The sequence below is a fragment of the Triturus cristatus genome, chromosome 8 (assembly GCF_964204655.1).
Source record: "Triturus cristatus chromosome 8, aTriCri1.1, whole genome shotgun sequence".
NCBI lineage: Eukaryota > Metazoa > Chordata > Amphibia > Caudata > Salamandridae > Triturus > Triturus cristatus.
This window is the reverse complement of record NC_140591.1, coordinates 50,162,627-50,179,369: the sequence shown is the minus strand read 5'-3', so window position 1 is coordinate 50,179,369 and position 16,743 is coordinate 50,162,627. Positions and strand designations below refer to the sequence as shown.

The window sequence follows — 16,743 nt, the reverse complement described above, 5'->3', positions numbered from 1 at the left end:
GCGTTTGGGTTGTCGTACCCTGGCATCGGGCCATGGCCCTATCTCAAAATGGGCAAAACAGACTTTTTATCCAACTGTGGAGGGCAGATTGAACATTTTACTCCCAATATGCACCTTTCACGGGGGCAAAAAGCTCACTAGAGACCAGGGCAAATTATAAACGTGAGCCCAGCTTATCCAGGGTGGTGTGTTTTGTGTGGACTGCACTACATTTTCTAACTTAGAATGCCCTGCAGCCGGCAAACATTATCCAAAATCATGCTTTTTCTGCACAATTCTGTGGTAGAAAGTTCCGGAATGTGCAAGAATCCACAACATTCCTACAACACTTCTCCCCATAAAAACGGTAACCCACTTGTGTGGCTAGGCTGATTACCTGAGACAAGAACAGACAAAAACAGACTATGCGTAGACCACATTGACTTTGTTTGTTTACATTTTTCATCCATACCTATTGTGGGACATAACCCCTATCATACAAGTGGGGTACAGTTTTTAGCAGGAGAAGTGTGGGAATGCTCACTGATGGGAATTTCAGGATCCCAATGTATTCCAGAACTTTTACTTACAGAAATATGGGAAAAAGTTTGAGATTTGTGAGGCAATCTGGGTATGAAAATGTTGTGGGGTCCAGGCAAGTCAGTCCACCCTGGATTGTCCTTGGCGTCTTGATTTCAAAATTGTTTTTCAGATTTCTCTGGGTGGGGCATAGGACAGCATGGATACAGCAATTACCCACATCATCAAAATGGGTCAATTCTCATAGCAAAAATATGATGTTTCAATTGTTTGTTTTGGAGCCTATTGTGTCTGCGGTGATAGGCCCAGTCACACAAGTTAGACACTGCTTTCATTGAGAGAAGTGTGGGAACATCGGAAGATAGGAATTATGTGGATTCTGGAACTTTGCCTCTCAGAAATGTGAGAAAAATGCATCTTTTAGCAAAGTTGAAGGTTTGCAAGGCATTCAGGGCAAGAAAAATATTGTTGTGTCCCTACAAGTCCTACCACTCTGGATTGTCCTGGTCATCTAGTTTTCTGAAATGTCTGTGTTTAGTTGTTTTCCCTGGTTAGCGACCGAGCTCAGTCCCAAATACCGCTGCTACCCAAATCCCAAATAAGGGTCTGTTTTCATGGGAAAATGTGGTTTCTACATAGTTTTTTTTAAACATCTTTATTGTTGTTTCTTACAACATGCATATCATACCAAAGCAATAGCTAATGGAGCCATGCAGGTGTTGGGGGGGCTTGGGGCACAGCAGGCTATTCCAACGGTCAGACAGATGATGACCAGGTGTTGATGGTCTTGCAGAGGGAAGAGGAGAGCCACCCCCTTGTGTAGAGAGGCGCATCCCAACTGTTCTGCAGGGGTATGGTGGATATGAGGATGGAAATCAGTGCAATCGATTGAGGACCTAGAGGGGGCACTGTAGGACTCAGCCACTGAGTCGCTGTATTTGGAGGAGGGAAATTGGGTGGGTCAATCAGTCTAGATAGCAGCTCATCCCAGTCCTAGGCTATAGGCCAGTTGTGGAGACCCCTCCCCTCCTCCTGATGGAGAGTTGTGGTCTCGCCCAGCGACATAGCAGCTGAAGCCAGGCCTCAACCAAAAGAAATGCGCACAGTCTTTGGTGTGCGGGACCTGTTTTAAATCCCAAGAGCTACCATCTCCCAGGATCTTGTCCCCCGTATGTTTGTAGCCTTCTCAAGTTTGGCAAGTATGCCATCCCAGAAGGAGCACAGTAGGGACCAATCCCAAACCACATGCTTCCTGTCGGCAGCTGGAACTCTGCATCTTTGCCAGATGTCAGGGGCTCCCAGTAATATCTGAGCAATCTGCTGTGGAGAAAGGTAGGCTCTGTGGAGCATATAAAACTATTGAAGTCCGGCATTCTGCAATAATTTTCCAGGATATGCCAGACTGTGGAAATGTGCCTAAAAGTGGGCACACTGGTGCAGGGTCACCCTCTTGTCCACGGGTCTAGAGACCAACAAAATAGAGATCGGCACTGGAGTTGGAATAAATAACAAGTTTATTAATCACTCATGAGTGGGATTACGTCCACACAGCACTCTCAAGTGCTGCAAGAGTGAGTACACTGAATTCACAAACCATTGTCTCTTTTATACCGGTTTTCCACACTGTAAGCATGTGAACAGAAATAGGAAGAACATGTTTTAGAAATAGTTATTTGCAAACAAGGGCAGATGAATAACTATGTGGTCAGCAACGTGGGAGGGGGAGCAGGAATGCTTATGGCAGCAGTAAATGGTCGGCAGTTAACATCTGAGACCAGGTGCACTGGCAGCTACAAACCCTCAGCATGTATATTGCTTTAGTTGAGTCAGGAAGTCAATTAAAATAGATAACACAAGCAGAGGGAAAAGACGAGCAGCAGAGGTCAGGAGAATTACGAAGGAAACAAAATGGACACCACAGCCAAAATGGCTGTCGCTTATGCTAAAGTAAAATATTATACATTTCCACAGACGACCTTTTTAGCATAAGCTAGGACATTTTCTTATGCTTCAAAAGGGGTACGATAAACATCATGTATATCAATTAACATAATATCGCCGACTTCTCGGTCTATTGCTAAACGGGCATTTACATTTTGGATATTCGTCTTAGATGGTAGACAAGTAGTACAAGTGGAAATACAGAGGGAACAAAGCATTGGCCCGCATTGGATACATAAACAACAAGAGAAGAGAATTGCAATAATTATGAATAAGGCAGACGATATTTTCAGACTCCATACAGAAAATATGCTCCAGAACCATCCAGCCCAAGTCCATGTTCCTGAGTCTTGATGTATCTAAGTAGCTATTTTGTGTAGTTTGGAGATGACCGCATATACAGAAGGTGAATTGTCCGGTGTGAAGACACAACAGCTGGATCCGATGATACGGCATGCTCCACCTCGATCAGCCAGAATAACATCTAGAACAAGTCTATTCTGCAAAGCAACCATACGGATCGATGCTTGTTCTTCTGTCAAGTTCCCTAAGGCCGCAGTTGTCTGATTAATCACTGCTTCCATTGTACGGGTGAGGCAACGGACCAGCTTACTGTTCTGTACTAAGCCAACAAAGAAGAAGAACCCTCTGTTAAAGTCTATATTATTCCCATGTGGTCTCTGTCTGGTAGACTACAGAGACATTGATTGCACGTTTTCCCCTACTACCAGCATGGTGATTGAACAATTGCAAATCTTGATGGTAGGTTGGGGAGCTAAAAACACAGGTGGTAGAAGGAAGGCTATGTAACAGGTACCAGACCAGCCTGGAGGTAGGAAGTAGTATGCCTTAGTTCCACAAACAAAATAAGTGTGACGTGATGCAAGGAAGCTGCTTCGTCCTCTCGTAGACATCTGCAACACTGTAGTACAGTTACTGTGGCCCACTGGCACATCACCTGTACTTTGTACACAAAGGGGGCCAGTGGTCATGGCAACAGAGATAACAAGGGGTCCATTTCCTTTAGCTGACTTAGAATTTGGATACACATAGTTTGTTGCTGCACTTCCTTTACTATATTCTTCCATTTCTAAAGCAGTCCCTTTTGCTTGTGGGTCTCCATCTTCTTTGTTCATTAGAGGCATATAGAAGTTTGAACCAAGCTGGGCATGAGCCATTGTTAGAGAATGGGAGCGGTGACAACGGGATTCCTTTTATGTTCTGATGAGACGGAATCTTGCCAAAAGAATCTTGCTTAGCTGGTGTGTCTGATGCAACATTTGAAGAAATGAATTGTTTCTCAGATTTTGCCGGTATCCCTGTTCATGGTGCGGTAAATCAAAATGATGGTGCTCTTTTGCAGCAAGTACTGTTAGGTAAGGAGGCTCCAGGCATTACTTCCTCCACTACCCACATTACAGTAGCGATGATGGCAGGAGTCAAAGTTAGACCAAAGATGCCTATTGTACAGCCGTTGTACGTTGTCGCAGCGATCTCCTTCATCTTAGGCGAGCTCATTTTCATCGGCAAACAACAAAATAGGTGATGCCCTAAGGTCCTGGGCAGGCGTTGGTTTCTTCACTGACGTTGAGACGAGTTGTCACTAATAGGCTACCCCCCTTTGTAGTCAGTCTTTAACCACCCAGGACAGTGGCTCAAACAGTCTCTTTCTGCGATGAAATGTCTTTCTTCCTGGATCAAAGTAGGTATCTAGATGCACCAGGGATCATGTGGTCCGGGAAGACTTCCTCAGGTCTTTCAGGTGACGCAGCTCGTCTTTTCTCGGTGACCAGGATGTTGCGGTGATCTGTCAGCACAGCAGGGCTCACGAAGGAAGAGCTTCCCGCACCTGCTGATAAATAGAAGATAAGCTGTCAGTTAACTGGGACAAATAGTCACTCATCAACATGTTTGGGGTACCTAATACTGGTGCAGAACAAAGGGCTTGGCGTAACTTTTGGAAGGCGCTCTGGCCCTCAGAAGTCGGAGTGTCTTTAGTCAAAAGGGCCAACAAAGGTTTATTAATGTGCAAAAAACTGCCTACAAAAAGAAGTGAGGCCAATCAGTGCACGAAAATCCTTCTGAGTGCGGGGTACAGGAGTGTCTAGAATGGTCTGAATGCGGTTTGGTGTGAGTGCAAGTCCCTCCTTAGACAGGAGGTGACCTAAATAGGTAACCTGCTGTCTACAATATTGCAATTTCTTTCACAAGACTTTGTGATGATGGGAGGCAAGAAATGGTAACAATAACAGTGTTCCTTCTTCACACTAGGTAAAGACTCTAGAGCGGCATCCTCATTGATAAGACAGGATCTCTCAACCATTGGATAATAGTTATTTAAAATAACACGCACACCTTCCAGAGAGCAACGTTTTGTAACACGAAAATATTTAAGCATATCGATACCCACAGTGTTGTCCGGCGTGTTAGGAGAAAGCAAAAATGGACATGCTGCAGTGAATTTGTCAAGTCCGAATTCAAGTGGCTGTGAAAACGGGCTAGGTGTAGGTGTCCCGTCGAATCCTATCGATGTTATCATTGTGCCTGACAGAGAAGCCCTAGGAACCAATTGTTTAGACAGAGTACTACGGGTAGCCCCTGTATCAACCAGAAACCGATCGGTAGATCCCAAGATGTTTTGCATCAACATAAGGACCCATTTGATCTACTGGCACCTCAACCGGTTCCTTACCCCATCCTAGGCATCCCTATGCATAATCGGAATCTGCAAGGGCATCAGCAGAATAATCAGACATTTGATATTGATTTCGTCTATCAAAAGTATTAGAGTAATTTGGTCCTTGTTCAACTGCTTCAAACCTGGGACAAGCTCCTGTACCTCCCCTGTTTCCTGAATTCCCTGGGTGTCCTCTTATACTGCCCCTTCCCCGCTGGTACTGCTGACCTCGCAAAAGAGGAAACTCAGAACGCCAATGCCCAGTCTCTTTACAATAAGCACACTGATCAGGGGACAAATTTGCTCAAAGAGAGGGGGCACTCCAGGTGTATACATTGCAAGTCCGCCTCTTCCACCTCCCCTAAATGGTGGACCATATACTTGAGCCAACATAACTTTGGTCTTTAATTCTTTAACCTTCTTATCCTCCCTGCCTGTCGCTTCCTGTTCTGTCGTTCATAATATTGGGCCATAGTCAAAAGGGAAACTGGGGAAGACATGGTCCAAGAACTCTCGCTGGCCTTTAAGCGACTAGCTATTTCCGGTAACATATTAGCGACAAATTTATCGCCAAACAAATGCTTACATGTATCATCGGCCATTGACTGACCTCTAAAATCATGGAATGTCTCTTAAAATCTTGAAAAGAAATCAGAAACTAACTCATCCTTTTTCTTTTTACAGGACGCTAACGTAGTCCAATCTATTTTCTTAGGGGGTATGAGAGTCTTTAACTTAGTCACAATAGCTTTAGGAAGATCTAATATCTCCTTCTGAGGTTTTTGCGCAGGCTCCCTTTCCGCATCTATTTGTTCTAAATGTTCCCAGGTATCACCATAGGCTACATTATGATCTATTTTACGTATCGTTCTCCACATATCAGGGGGCAAAATAAGCCCAAAGAACATATCAATATCTGGCAAGGTTATAGTGCAGGAGCTAATGGATGCTTCCACCTCCTCATAGAAGGAGGCAGGATTTTTCCGGGGTTCGGGCAAAGCAGCTTTAAGAGCCATCACATCAGCTCTACTCCAAGGAGTATAAACCCAATTGTATTTAAAATATCCCATTGCATCATCCGAAGTTTTATCATCATTCGTTCCCGCACCCTTCGGAGGAAAATACAGGGGTGCAGCTTCACGCATAGGTTTCACAGTAACTATACTACTACTGGGTTCAACCTCATCCACCGGAGCATCTACGTTCTGTACTTGAGTTTGAACTGCTTCTATACCTCTCTGTTTTCTAGCTGATTATGGCTCCTTTCCTAAACGCAATGTTACGTCTCGCATTTTAGCCACTCGTCTAATCAGATCAGATAGGTCCGAAAAAGGAAAAGTCTCATCTGTTAATCGTTTATAATCAGTATTTATATCAGCTGCTCTAATTCCTGAGAAATTTGTCTATAATAAAATATTACCTCCCAAGCGAATTTTTCTATAAAATAAAATTGCTCTGTATTTTTCCACTGTTGAACCATAGTTACAATGAGCGATGCAGCGTGAGGCCAACGAGCCTCCTCCCTAGCAGCGGTTTTTAATGCATCTTTTTCTGCTTTAGTCAAAGTAGAGCGAGTCTGACGCCCATCTTGCTTATCTTTATCCTCTGAAGAAGAATGCTCCTCGTCAGAAGCCTCATCCTCAGGGGCACTTGGAGTAGGAAATTTATACGGGGGTGGGGGGCGTTCTAATAGGATGCAATCATCCTTAGACGTTTCAAGTAGGGAATAGAGAGGATGCCTAATAGGATACTGGCCATTTACCTCTAATCGACGTTCCCTATCTCCTTTTTCTATTTTTTTCTTTTTTTTCTAGCACTTTTTGATATATCGTTTTTCTGCTATAGCTTCTGCTCTCTTCGCTCTCTCTCGCACTTCTTTCTCCCACATACGCACACAATCAAACATATCCTGTCTACTTTTTCTTTTAAAAAAACACTGCTCCACATATTGAACTTTTTTATTATCGAATGACCCATTCACTGGTCATTGCAGATCGGAATCTTTCTTTGTGTATTTGTTCCATAGTGGACCGTACATTATGGAAGAAATACCATATTTGACATACATGTCTCTATTAGGTGTCCCTTTTGGGGGAGCCGGCTGACTTTGTTCCAAGCTTACTTTGGTACCACCAGAGCAGCAACACCACCTACGGAGTGTGCTGAGAACAGGCATGTTTTACAAGTATTGTGTAAAATATTAATACTCCAAACAAATATTCCAAAAGGAAAAAAATCTCCACATTACCTGCCTTCAAACTTTGCAAAGATTGAATAACAAATCTAAACAAAAAGCCCAGGCCAAACAAATCAAGAGTGCTGCTTCAGCGACCTTACCAAACAGAAGTCTCCAACTCCCACCTGACAATCTCTGGTCGACCTAATGGTCACTACAGAATTTTGCCAAAGAAAACCCCAGTCAAGACCGGCCACCACCTAGAGGGTCAAATCGGGAAAACCAGAAAAATCACGTCGGCCTGCAAAGACAAGGTCTCCTCGTGCAGTGCGCTTCCTCCGTAATAATTCGATCCTCCGTCGAGACCACTCCTTCGGACGGCCGCGTCTCCGATGGGGCCCCACGTGTCGGGCGCCAACTGTAGAAATGTGCCTAAAAGTGGGCACACTGGTGCAGGGTCACCCTCTTGTCCACGGGTCCAGTGACCATTAAAATAGAGATCGGCACTGGAGTTGGAATAATAACAAGTTTATTAATCACTCATGAGTGGGACCACGTCCACACACCACTCTCAAGTGCTGCAGGAAGTATTACACTGAATTCACAAACCATCGTCCCTTTTATACTGGTTTTCTGCAATGTAAGCATGTGAACAGAAATAGGAAGAACACGTTTTAGAAATAGTTATCAGCAAACAAGGGCAGATGAATAACTACGTGGTTAGCAAAGTGGGAGGGGGAGCAGGAATGCTTATGGCATCAGTAAATGGTCGACAGTTAACATCTGGGACCAGGTACACTGGCAGCTACAAACCCTCAGCAAGTACATTGCTTTAGCTGAGTCAGGAAGTCAACTAAAATAGATAACACAAGCAGAGTGAAAAGACGAGCACCAGAGGACGGGAGAATTACGAAGGAAACAAAATGGACACCACAGCCAAAATGGCTGTCGCTTATGCTAAGTAAAATATTACACATTTCCACAAGACCTTTATCCCACTCTTTAGTATAAAGTAGGCGATTGATCACGACCTTCCAGGCGTCACTAAATTTGGTGTCTACATGTTGGATTTTGGGGCCTGTCCGGTCGCAAGCGACACTCCACCCACAGAAGTGGGTTACTGTTTTTATCGGGAGAAATCTGGGAACCTAGAATAGTGTAACATTAATTATCAATTGAATTTCTGTCTATTTTGGCTTCCAAATGCAAGGCAATGATGCAAGAACAAACATGTTTTGAAAAATGCCATTTGAAACATGTGTGCTGCATGAGTAGCCTTAAATTGAGAGTCTTAGAAATAACCATTTTTCGTAAAATCACTATCTAGAGTTCATTTAATAAATGTATAGGCTCCCTTCTATCCATTTTTCTTTCATGAGATTTTAGCTATTTTCTCAGTTTACCGCTGGATAGTCCGCAAACCCAGGATAATTTTAGAATCCACAACTTGGGTGCAAAAAAGGACACACTTCTGTCCAATATATCTTTTGTAGAAAAAAAGTTACGGCTTAAGTGTGAAGTTCTCGAAATGTCAATAAAAGGCTGTGCACTCTGGGGAGGTGGGCGGGTGAAACCTCAGGAGCTGTGGGGTTTCACACTGGGGTAACTATGTACGTTTCCTACGTAGACAATGCTTGTCCCTCTGTGGATTACACTCCTGTTCGAACTCTGCTTTTTGCTGATGGGTCTACCCTTGTCTCTCAGTCACCCATGGGCCTGTCTAACCTGTGCAGGAGGTTTGCTGATTTTTGCAGCAATGATGGTCATGACATTAATAAAACAAAAACAAAATATGTTGTGTACCATTCCGATTAAACTGTTTAACCGCTATATATTCATGTTTATGGACAGCGGCTGGAGAGAAGGTCCTTCTTTACTATCTGGGAATTTGCTTCAGTGATGATTACAAAAGAGAGGATGAATTTCAGAAAAGCACCTTAATGGGGACTTATCTCACCAGCGCTATAAGAACATTGTATATATGCGGTGTTTATGTAGGGCAAAGCTTGTTTTAAGGCACCAGTTTTCATGTTAGAGTTGTGATCTGCTCTGAGTCTGTTAAACCAAGATGGCCTCAGCTGCGTTAAATCGGTCAGAACAATGCAGAAATACTGACCTGTCACAGTTGGGCATGACAGAAAATATTTTAGCTGTTGGTTAACCCACCTCCCGCCAAGAAGTCTATTAGCTCTGCTTTAGTGAAAATAGGATGTGATGATATGGTCACCAAGCTTTCTTTGGCCAATTAAAATGCTGTTTGACTTACTTGTCCTCTCTGACCTTTGAAATTTATCAGCAATAGTCATTTGGGCCCAGAATGGCAAAGTTTTTGTGTAATGCAAGGCAGCAACAAAAGTTGCTGCGCCGCATTTCATTAGCTTATTAGGCCAAAACTGTGCCGTATCTACAAAGAAGTAGTGCGGTTCTATGCTGAAAGGCAATTTCCTCTTAACATTTGTGCTTCAAAACGCAGTACACATGCAAAGAGAAAAAATCAAGCAGACATAAAAATATTTCTCCTTCTTTCACCAGCCTCCGGGAGGTGCAAGATTTTGGTGCAAATACATGTCTATAGTATTTTTAGATGTAGATTTGTGTCTAAATACATGGGTGGGTGCACGGGAGCTCACATGCACCACCCATGGAACACAGCCTTGATGCAAACTAACGCAAATCTGTGTATCACGCTGAGTTGCATTACATTTGGTTTAACTTTGTGCGTGAAATTCTGTCAGCCTTACCCAGGAAAACATTTTGTCAATTACATTAATGATTACAATGTTTCTGGTTGGACAGGTTAAAAAAAAAATCTTGGCTTGGTCCTGTGCAACAGAATTTAAAAAATAGCTGCCCCCCCCCCGGCACTGAGCTATGTATTCAGTTTAACATAGGTGAGGTTTTGAGTATCAGACGGATAAGATTTAATTTCTTAAATTTTGTTTCGGAATTTTACTGAGCTGTTATGTTAGATTACACTCAGTGACACAAATTCCACTGACGAAAATTAACTTTTTGCTGCTGTTCTCATCTTATGTCTCTTCTATACGTTATTGGTTACTCTATATTGTATGACAAATGGGATTCAGAACTGTTACTCCTGTTCTACTAACTTGTAATCAAACTTTACAATGCTCTTTTTGAAAGTAACCATATGTTTATAATATTCACAGAGTCATGATGATGGAAATTAAGCTTGCTATCCAATTGCTTATATCTCTGTACTGTAACTGCATATTAAAATGTATAATATAACTTCTATGAATTGTTTTATATATTCAGTTCTTAATTTGAGCCAGTGGTTTCCGGTGCTCGGCACTGGCACTTGTCAGCAGCGGAACTTATGACAGTATGCCACATGGTGGTGCTGTTTGTCTCATTTGCAGACAAGCACAACCAGAGTTATTTATTAGTTCAACATAATTTAACAATGATTGATACTCCCCACCCTTGCCATTCTTAGCGCCTTGGGGCCTGGAATAGTCTGTATTGTCACACTTGTAGGGGTGTGATGGTTAGTAGTTGTGTTGGTACAGTCCTTGGCAGCGCTGTCAGGGGCAATGGGTAGTGCAGCGACAGTGGCCTTTCTTTTTTGGCTACAAGGTCTTCCTAGCTCCTAACTGGCCCGGCTCCTCAAAGTGCCCTTCATGCAAGGGTGTGCTAGGTGCGCCTTCACTGCTCTTCTTAGTCAGGGGGTCAGCTTCTCTCATTTGAAAGGGTAGTACTTATTGTTCTTCTCCAGGTTACAGAAGATGGCATGTTTTGGACTCTAGGATTTGGTCCCAGCCGTTTAAGGGATACAGTAGCAGTTGGGTCATGCCCCTTGCAAAACATTTCTCTGTGCTGGTGCAGACAGGAACTCCTTCAGAAGTTCATAGGCGTGCTCAAGGAAGGCCTTCACGAAAAGCAAGGGCTAGCCAAATGGCAATCTTTTTTCAGTGAAGTGCCCGGTGTTGGGCAGACTTAGACAGGATCTTCAGAGTTGTTAGTCAATACACAAATCATCCTACATTGGAAACTCATGCGCAGTGCATGGGACGCAAATGGTTTGGCATTTATCCGATGTAGGACAAAGGCCCAGCAACTAAATTTGTGTTGTGGTTATGTCCACTGGTGTAGGGCACTGTGTCCATCCTGGACAATATTCTTTTGATCTCCTATATACAAGTGAATCATAGATGGAACATACCGCACACAACGCTGAGTGTACCACACACCATGGGATGGTTGAAGGTCTCCTTCCAGTTACCGGAAGGGTAGAAATTTACAAAGGAGAGTCTTGGAAGTCCCTATCCTCTCCACGAATGCTGATAAAAGATCTCTTTCCTGAGATCAGAGTCCATTTGCCAAGAGTCAGTCTGCTCATAGTCTGACATGAAGGAGTAGTAACCACCCTCTACTGTGGGTGGCAACACAATTATTTTGCACACCTTGGGTCTCACAGCCTTGTGATCTGCTGATAAATGTTAAAAAAGTAAATAGATTCAAATATTGTTGTGTTCACTGCAGTGACAAACACAGGACAGGTCTGAAAACACTGAATATGGGCATATTCTACTGACAGAATTTGGGAGCATAATTTCTATGGCACATAAATGATTCAGCTGTACTCTCTTCATGCCCTTAAGACCCCATTGCCACCTTGGCCACCCCACAAATCTCATCTCCTCTGTCTGCTCTCTCCCTATCTAGCAATATCTACCCCTCTGCCATTGCAGAGCTCAGCACCATCAAATTGGAGGCCTTTGCTGTCATCCTCCCCCTTTATCATCAGTTCCAACATCTGTTGTAATAATGAAGTTATGTAAAATTTTATTTTATCAAATCTGTCCCTTACATGATATTTACTTTTCTTTTCATTCTTCAGCGCGCAAATCAGAGACAGGATGTTTGATTGAGAAAGAGTCCAGTACTTGCTCATTAAAAAGAGTCTACAAGAGTGAGAGAAACTTCACCTGTACAGAGTGTGAGAAGAGTTTTAACAGGAAGGAACTTCTTTTGGCCCATCAAAGACTTCATCCAGAAATAAAACTGAAGCCTTACCTATGCACCGAGTGTGGAAAGACCTTTACTGAAATGTCGAGTCTTCTTTGGCACCAAAGGTTTCATACAAGAGGAAGGCCTTTTCACTGCTCTGTGTGTTTGAAGAGCTTTACTCGAAGGCAAAGCCTTCGAAGGCATGAAATGATTCACACAGGAGAGAAGCCATATCATTGTAATGAGTGCCAAAAGAGTTTTAATTTAAAGCAAAACCTTCTAACGCACCAAAGAACACATACCGGAGAGAGGCCCTACCAGTGCTCTGATTGTGAGAAAAGGTTCACTTACAGGCAAGCTCTTCTAAACCATCAAAGAACCCACACAGGAGAAAGGCCATATCCGTGCGCGGACTGTGTGAGAAGCTTTAGTCAACTGTCAGATTTTATAGAACATCAAAAAACACACACAGGAATGAGGCCTCATCAGTGCACAGAATGTGAGAAAACCTTTGCTCATAAGCGAACTCTTATAAGACACCGAAGAACACACACAGGCGAGAGGCCCTATCACTGCAATGAGTGTGATAAAAGTTTTACTCTCAGGCAAACTCTTCTGAAGCATCAACGAATACACACAGGAGAGAAGCCCTATCAGTGCATGAAGTGTGAGAAAAGCTTTACTCAAAAGCAAACTCTCCTCGTCCACCAAAGAACGCACATGTGAGAAAGGCCCCATCACTGCAGTGAGTGCGAGGAAAGCTTTATTGAAATGTACATTTTTCAGGACCATCCAAGAACAGACCCTTGAGAGGCCCTGTCACGGCTCAGTGAGTGATAAGAGCGGGACTGGAATGATAAACCTTATTAATAAAATATTATAAACCGGAGAGAGACCCTTTCTGTACATTGAGTGTGTTAAGATTGTAGGGCAGCATGTAATTGTGAGTGTGAGAAATCATTTCCCCACAAGCAAACTTTTCTAATGCATCGAAGACTAAACATAGTTACCAGATCCTTTCAGTGCATTGACTGTGAAAAAAGATTTGCTAGAATGCACCACATAGCACACAGGAGTGATTACATAGCAAACCCGTGAAAATGAGTAAACCTTTATTCAGAAGCCATATCATCTAATACACCAAGAAATCAACTGAGAAGTAAAACTTTGCTATTCTTGCTGTGTCTCCTAAGAATCCACACATGGATAGCCATTTCACTGCACTGTCATGGGAGCTTTATATGAAAGGGCGATCTTCAAAGTTTTGGAAAAGGAATGTAGCTCTTCTACTTCACTAAAGTTCCTATTATGGGCCATGAGTGTACCACATGCAAAAATACCCCAAGCAGAAGAATTGAACAAAAATCTATGGGATAGTTGAAATTCCAGTTGAATTAAATGGAACGTCGGGGTATACAATACTAAATGTAAACAAGCACCAGCACAAAGTCAAAATAGAAAATAATGTTCATGCATAAAATGAAAAAACATTAATACAGTAGGCCACTGAAAAAAAATTGGATTCCGACCCAGAAGTAGGCAGGAGTTTAAGGCTGCATTAGAGAAACAATTTGGCCATTTTAATAATATCGGTAGTCTCCACACCCCACGCACATATCCCCTAGAAAAAGATGTTGAAAAGTGCATTGAGGAAATTGACCTCTATGGTAGAAAACGTGGGAACTGGTGAAGGAGCACCATTTCCTGAACCCAGTCCAAGAGTTCTGAAGTTCTAAGGGCCTGGTAAACTAGCATCCTGGAAATACCATTCCCTGTGGTTTTCAATGCTTCGTGCACAAGGACCAATGCTTGCTCCCTCCCACTATCTTGAAAACCTCAACAGTGGACATCTGAGCACCACTAGCACACCAGTCAAAGCCACATGATTTGGGCTTATTACTTCCGCAATTTGATACACAAGAAATGGGTCATATATGTAGTATACACCAATACTCACTTTCTCCGGTTCTTTTCTGCACCGTACCCACTTGTTATATGGCTGCTGTGCGTACATCAGCCTCCTGACACCATGACCCCTTGGCAAATGCCACGCACACATTTAAATTAATTTACTACATACTCCTAACACAACAGAACACATTTCTCCTAAAACATTGCAAGACATGTTTGAACTCAAAAAATGTGTAAGTGCAACGTGCCCTGTCGAATCACCCACATCCAAACCCACCTGCACTTTACCTAGCTGCACCACCTACCGTCCACACTACCTCCAACAGTCTCTGCCCCCTGGTAGCCCCACCCCTAAGCAACCCATTCTGAAGCTGACCTTTTATACCCGTCATGCTAACTCAAGAATCCCTGTTGCTAGGCTACTGCAGCCTATCCCCTACTGAACCCCAACTAATCCACCTCTGAGCTGCCCTATCTAACCTCCAACATTAACCCTAACAATCCTGTTACCCAGACAGCTACATCATATTTCCAGTCGACCCCAACCTGCCCTTTTCTACTTCCAAACCACCTGTCCCATGGTAGCTCTCCCCCTAACCAATCCCATCTAACCCATTCGCTAGCTGCCTGTATCTACCTCTCGCACTAACCCAAAACCTGTGCCCTGATAGCCCCTTCCGGAACCCTAACTAACTAACGTCCTATTCGCAACGTCCTACTTCAAACTTTAACCCCAACAATTTCTGTCCCCCGGCTGTTATATCCAACTTCCCCCAACCCTAACATCCCCTAACTGCTTTCACTGACTGGCATCTCTAACTAAACCCCACCTGACCCCAACCAACCCATCCTTTAGCTGCCTTTCCTAACTCCCACCCGAACATCAACAGTCCTGGTGTTCTGGAAGGTCAGCTACCCCCACCTGACACCATGTAACACATTCTTTAATTGTTCTTAGCTATGTCCATCCAACACCAAATAACCCATTCCTGTATACGCTAGTGTGATCCTGCTACAAGCAACTAGGCAGCACAAGATAACCTTCTACATGGTCGGCTACAAGGAGTGGGAGGTGAAGGAGGTGGATGAGGTAGGAGAGTGGTGCTTCTGCTATCCTAGGCAAGTAAGTTGCTGCGATGAGTCATTGGTTACTTCACTACCTCTAGGAACTCCAGGAAACATCTGGAGAGCAAACATCAAGGCCAGTTGTCCCTGTTCAACTTGCTGAGTTAAGTCATGTATGGCCTTTTGCTTCCTTAACAGTCCCTCCTCCTGGCGGCATGGTTTCCCTCCATCTTACATACCAGACAATTTGTGAGTTTGTTTTTGAAAAACAAAAACATTTTAATTGTTCGATGGGCGGCCATCAAATCTGACGGTGGCCGTACCCCAAACTTGTAGTACAGTGAAAGGAACTGCTGTGTCCGCGGTTCCTTTCAATGTACAGAGATGACAGCCGGGTAAGCATTAATTTCTAAATTTGGCAGGCAGAATACCCTTCGGATGGCAGACTTAATGTCCTCTGCCATGCCGACGAACACCATCTGCCAAACTCTAGATAGGCCCTTCGTTTTTAGCAACCCTTAGAAGAAGATAAAATATAGCGTTATTCACCTGGTTGGGCTTATTGCTTCCACAATTTGATACACAAGAAAATAGTGCTCTCTGGTGGAAAAAATAATCCATCAACAGAAAACTCAAGCAGTGCAGAGCAGTACACCACTATCCAAAGTGTGACTTACTGCTGTCAGCGATTGAAACAAGTTTCCATGTGCAAAATCAGTCAATGGGGCAGGAGCTCTTGGAAACCAAAAGAAGAACGAAAATAACATCAGGCAGGCAGCACACCTATTCCTGTCCTGCTAAGGAGACCTGTATCTAGTGTCTGATTGCCAACCTATGCCTCTTTGCGCTCTGCACTCCTCATTTTCCAGAGGATATTCCTCATTTCAGGGAGTGATGCAATGCCTTCGCTGACCCTCAGGAGGTTGTAGGCCATGTTCTGCCTCTATGACTGTTCGCTTTTTTTCCGTTTCAAAAAGTGCAATGATCAACCTGCCCTGCTATACAAGCAAGGCCATCTGTCTCTTCCCACTCATCGTCTGAGTCCTGATTCTAGGGTTCATACCCTGCTGAAGCCTCCGAAGAGCAGCGGATACCTGCCAGCCCCCTACTGGCCAATCATCATTGTAGCAATGCCAGGTGCCAGAGCTTAGGGATCAGTGGACGTGGTTGGGGATGCCGACACCCAGGAGGTAGTAGCAAAGGCAGGGGCGATGGAGGGGTGGCAACAACACTAGGGTTGATAAATGCAATAGAAGCACCACAGGCAATGGCGGTGGCAGGGGTAGGTGTGATGGAGTTGGTGGCAATAGAGGCAGGAAGAGTGGAGTTGGAGACAGTAGGGGTGATGGAGCTGATCTCAGGAGAGATGGGGCAATGAAGTTAGCTGACAGGGACAGCAGATATGGCTGTAGATTATAGGACTATGGCGGTTGTAATGGATGGCAGGGGTGCTGGTGACAGAGACGGTGGCAGCAGAGGT

The 16,743-nt window shown here is 43.8% G+C and overlaps 1 protein-coding gene across 3 annotated transcripts in view; it reads left to right on the top strand.

Moving 5' to 3' along the window:
* The window catches only part of LOC146800038 (uncharacterized), a 268,500-nt gene that overhangs the window by 109,530 nt on the left and 142,227 nt on the right, over positions 1-16,743 (top strand). The window contains exon 8 of one of the 3 annotated variants that reach the window (XM_085620940.1): positions 12,178-13,174. The exons of the other annotated variants lie outside the window; for them this stretch is intronic. Within the exon in view, the coding sequence (XP_085477066.1) occupies positions 12,178-13,013 (836 nt within the window). The 3' untranslated portion in view covers positions 13,014-13,174. Of the gene's footprint in view, positions 1-12,177; positions 13,175-16,743 lie in introns of those variants that run through there. 3 annotated transcript variants of the gene reach the window in all.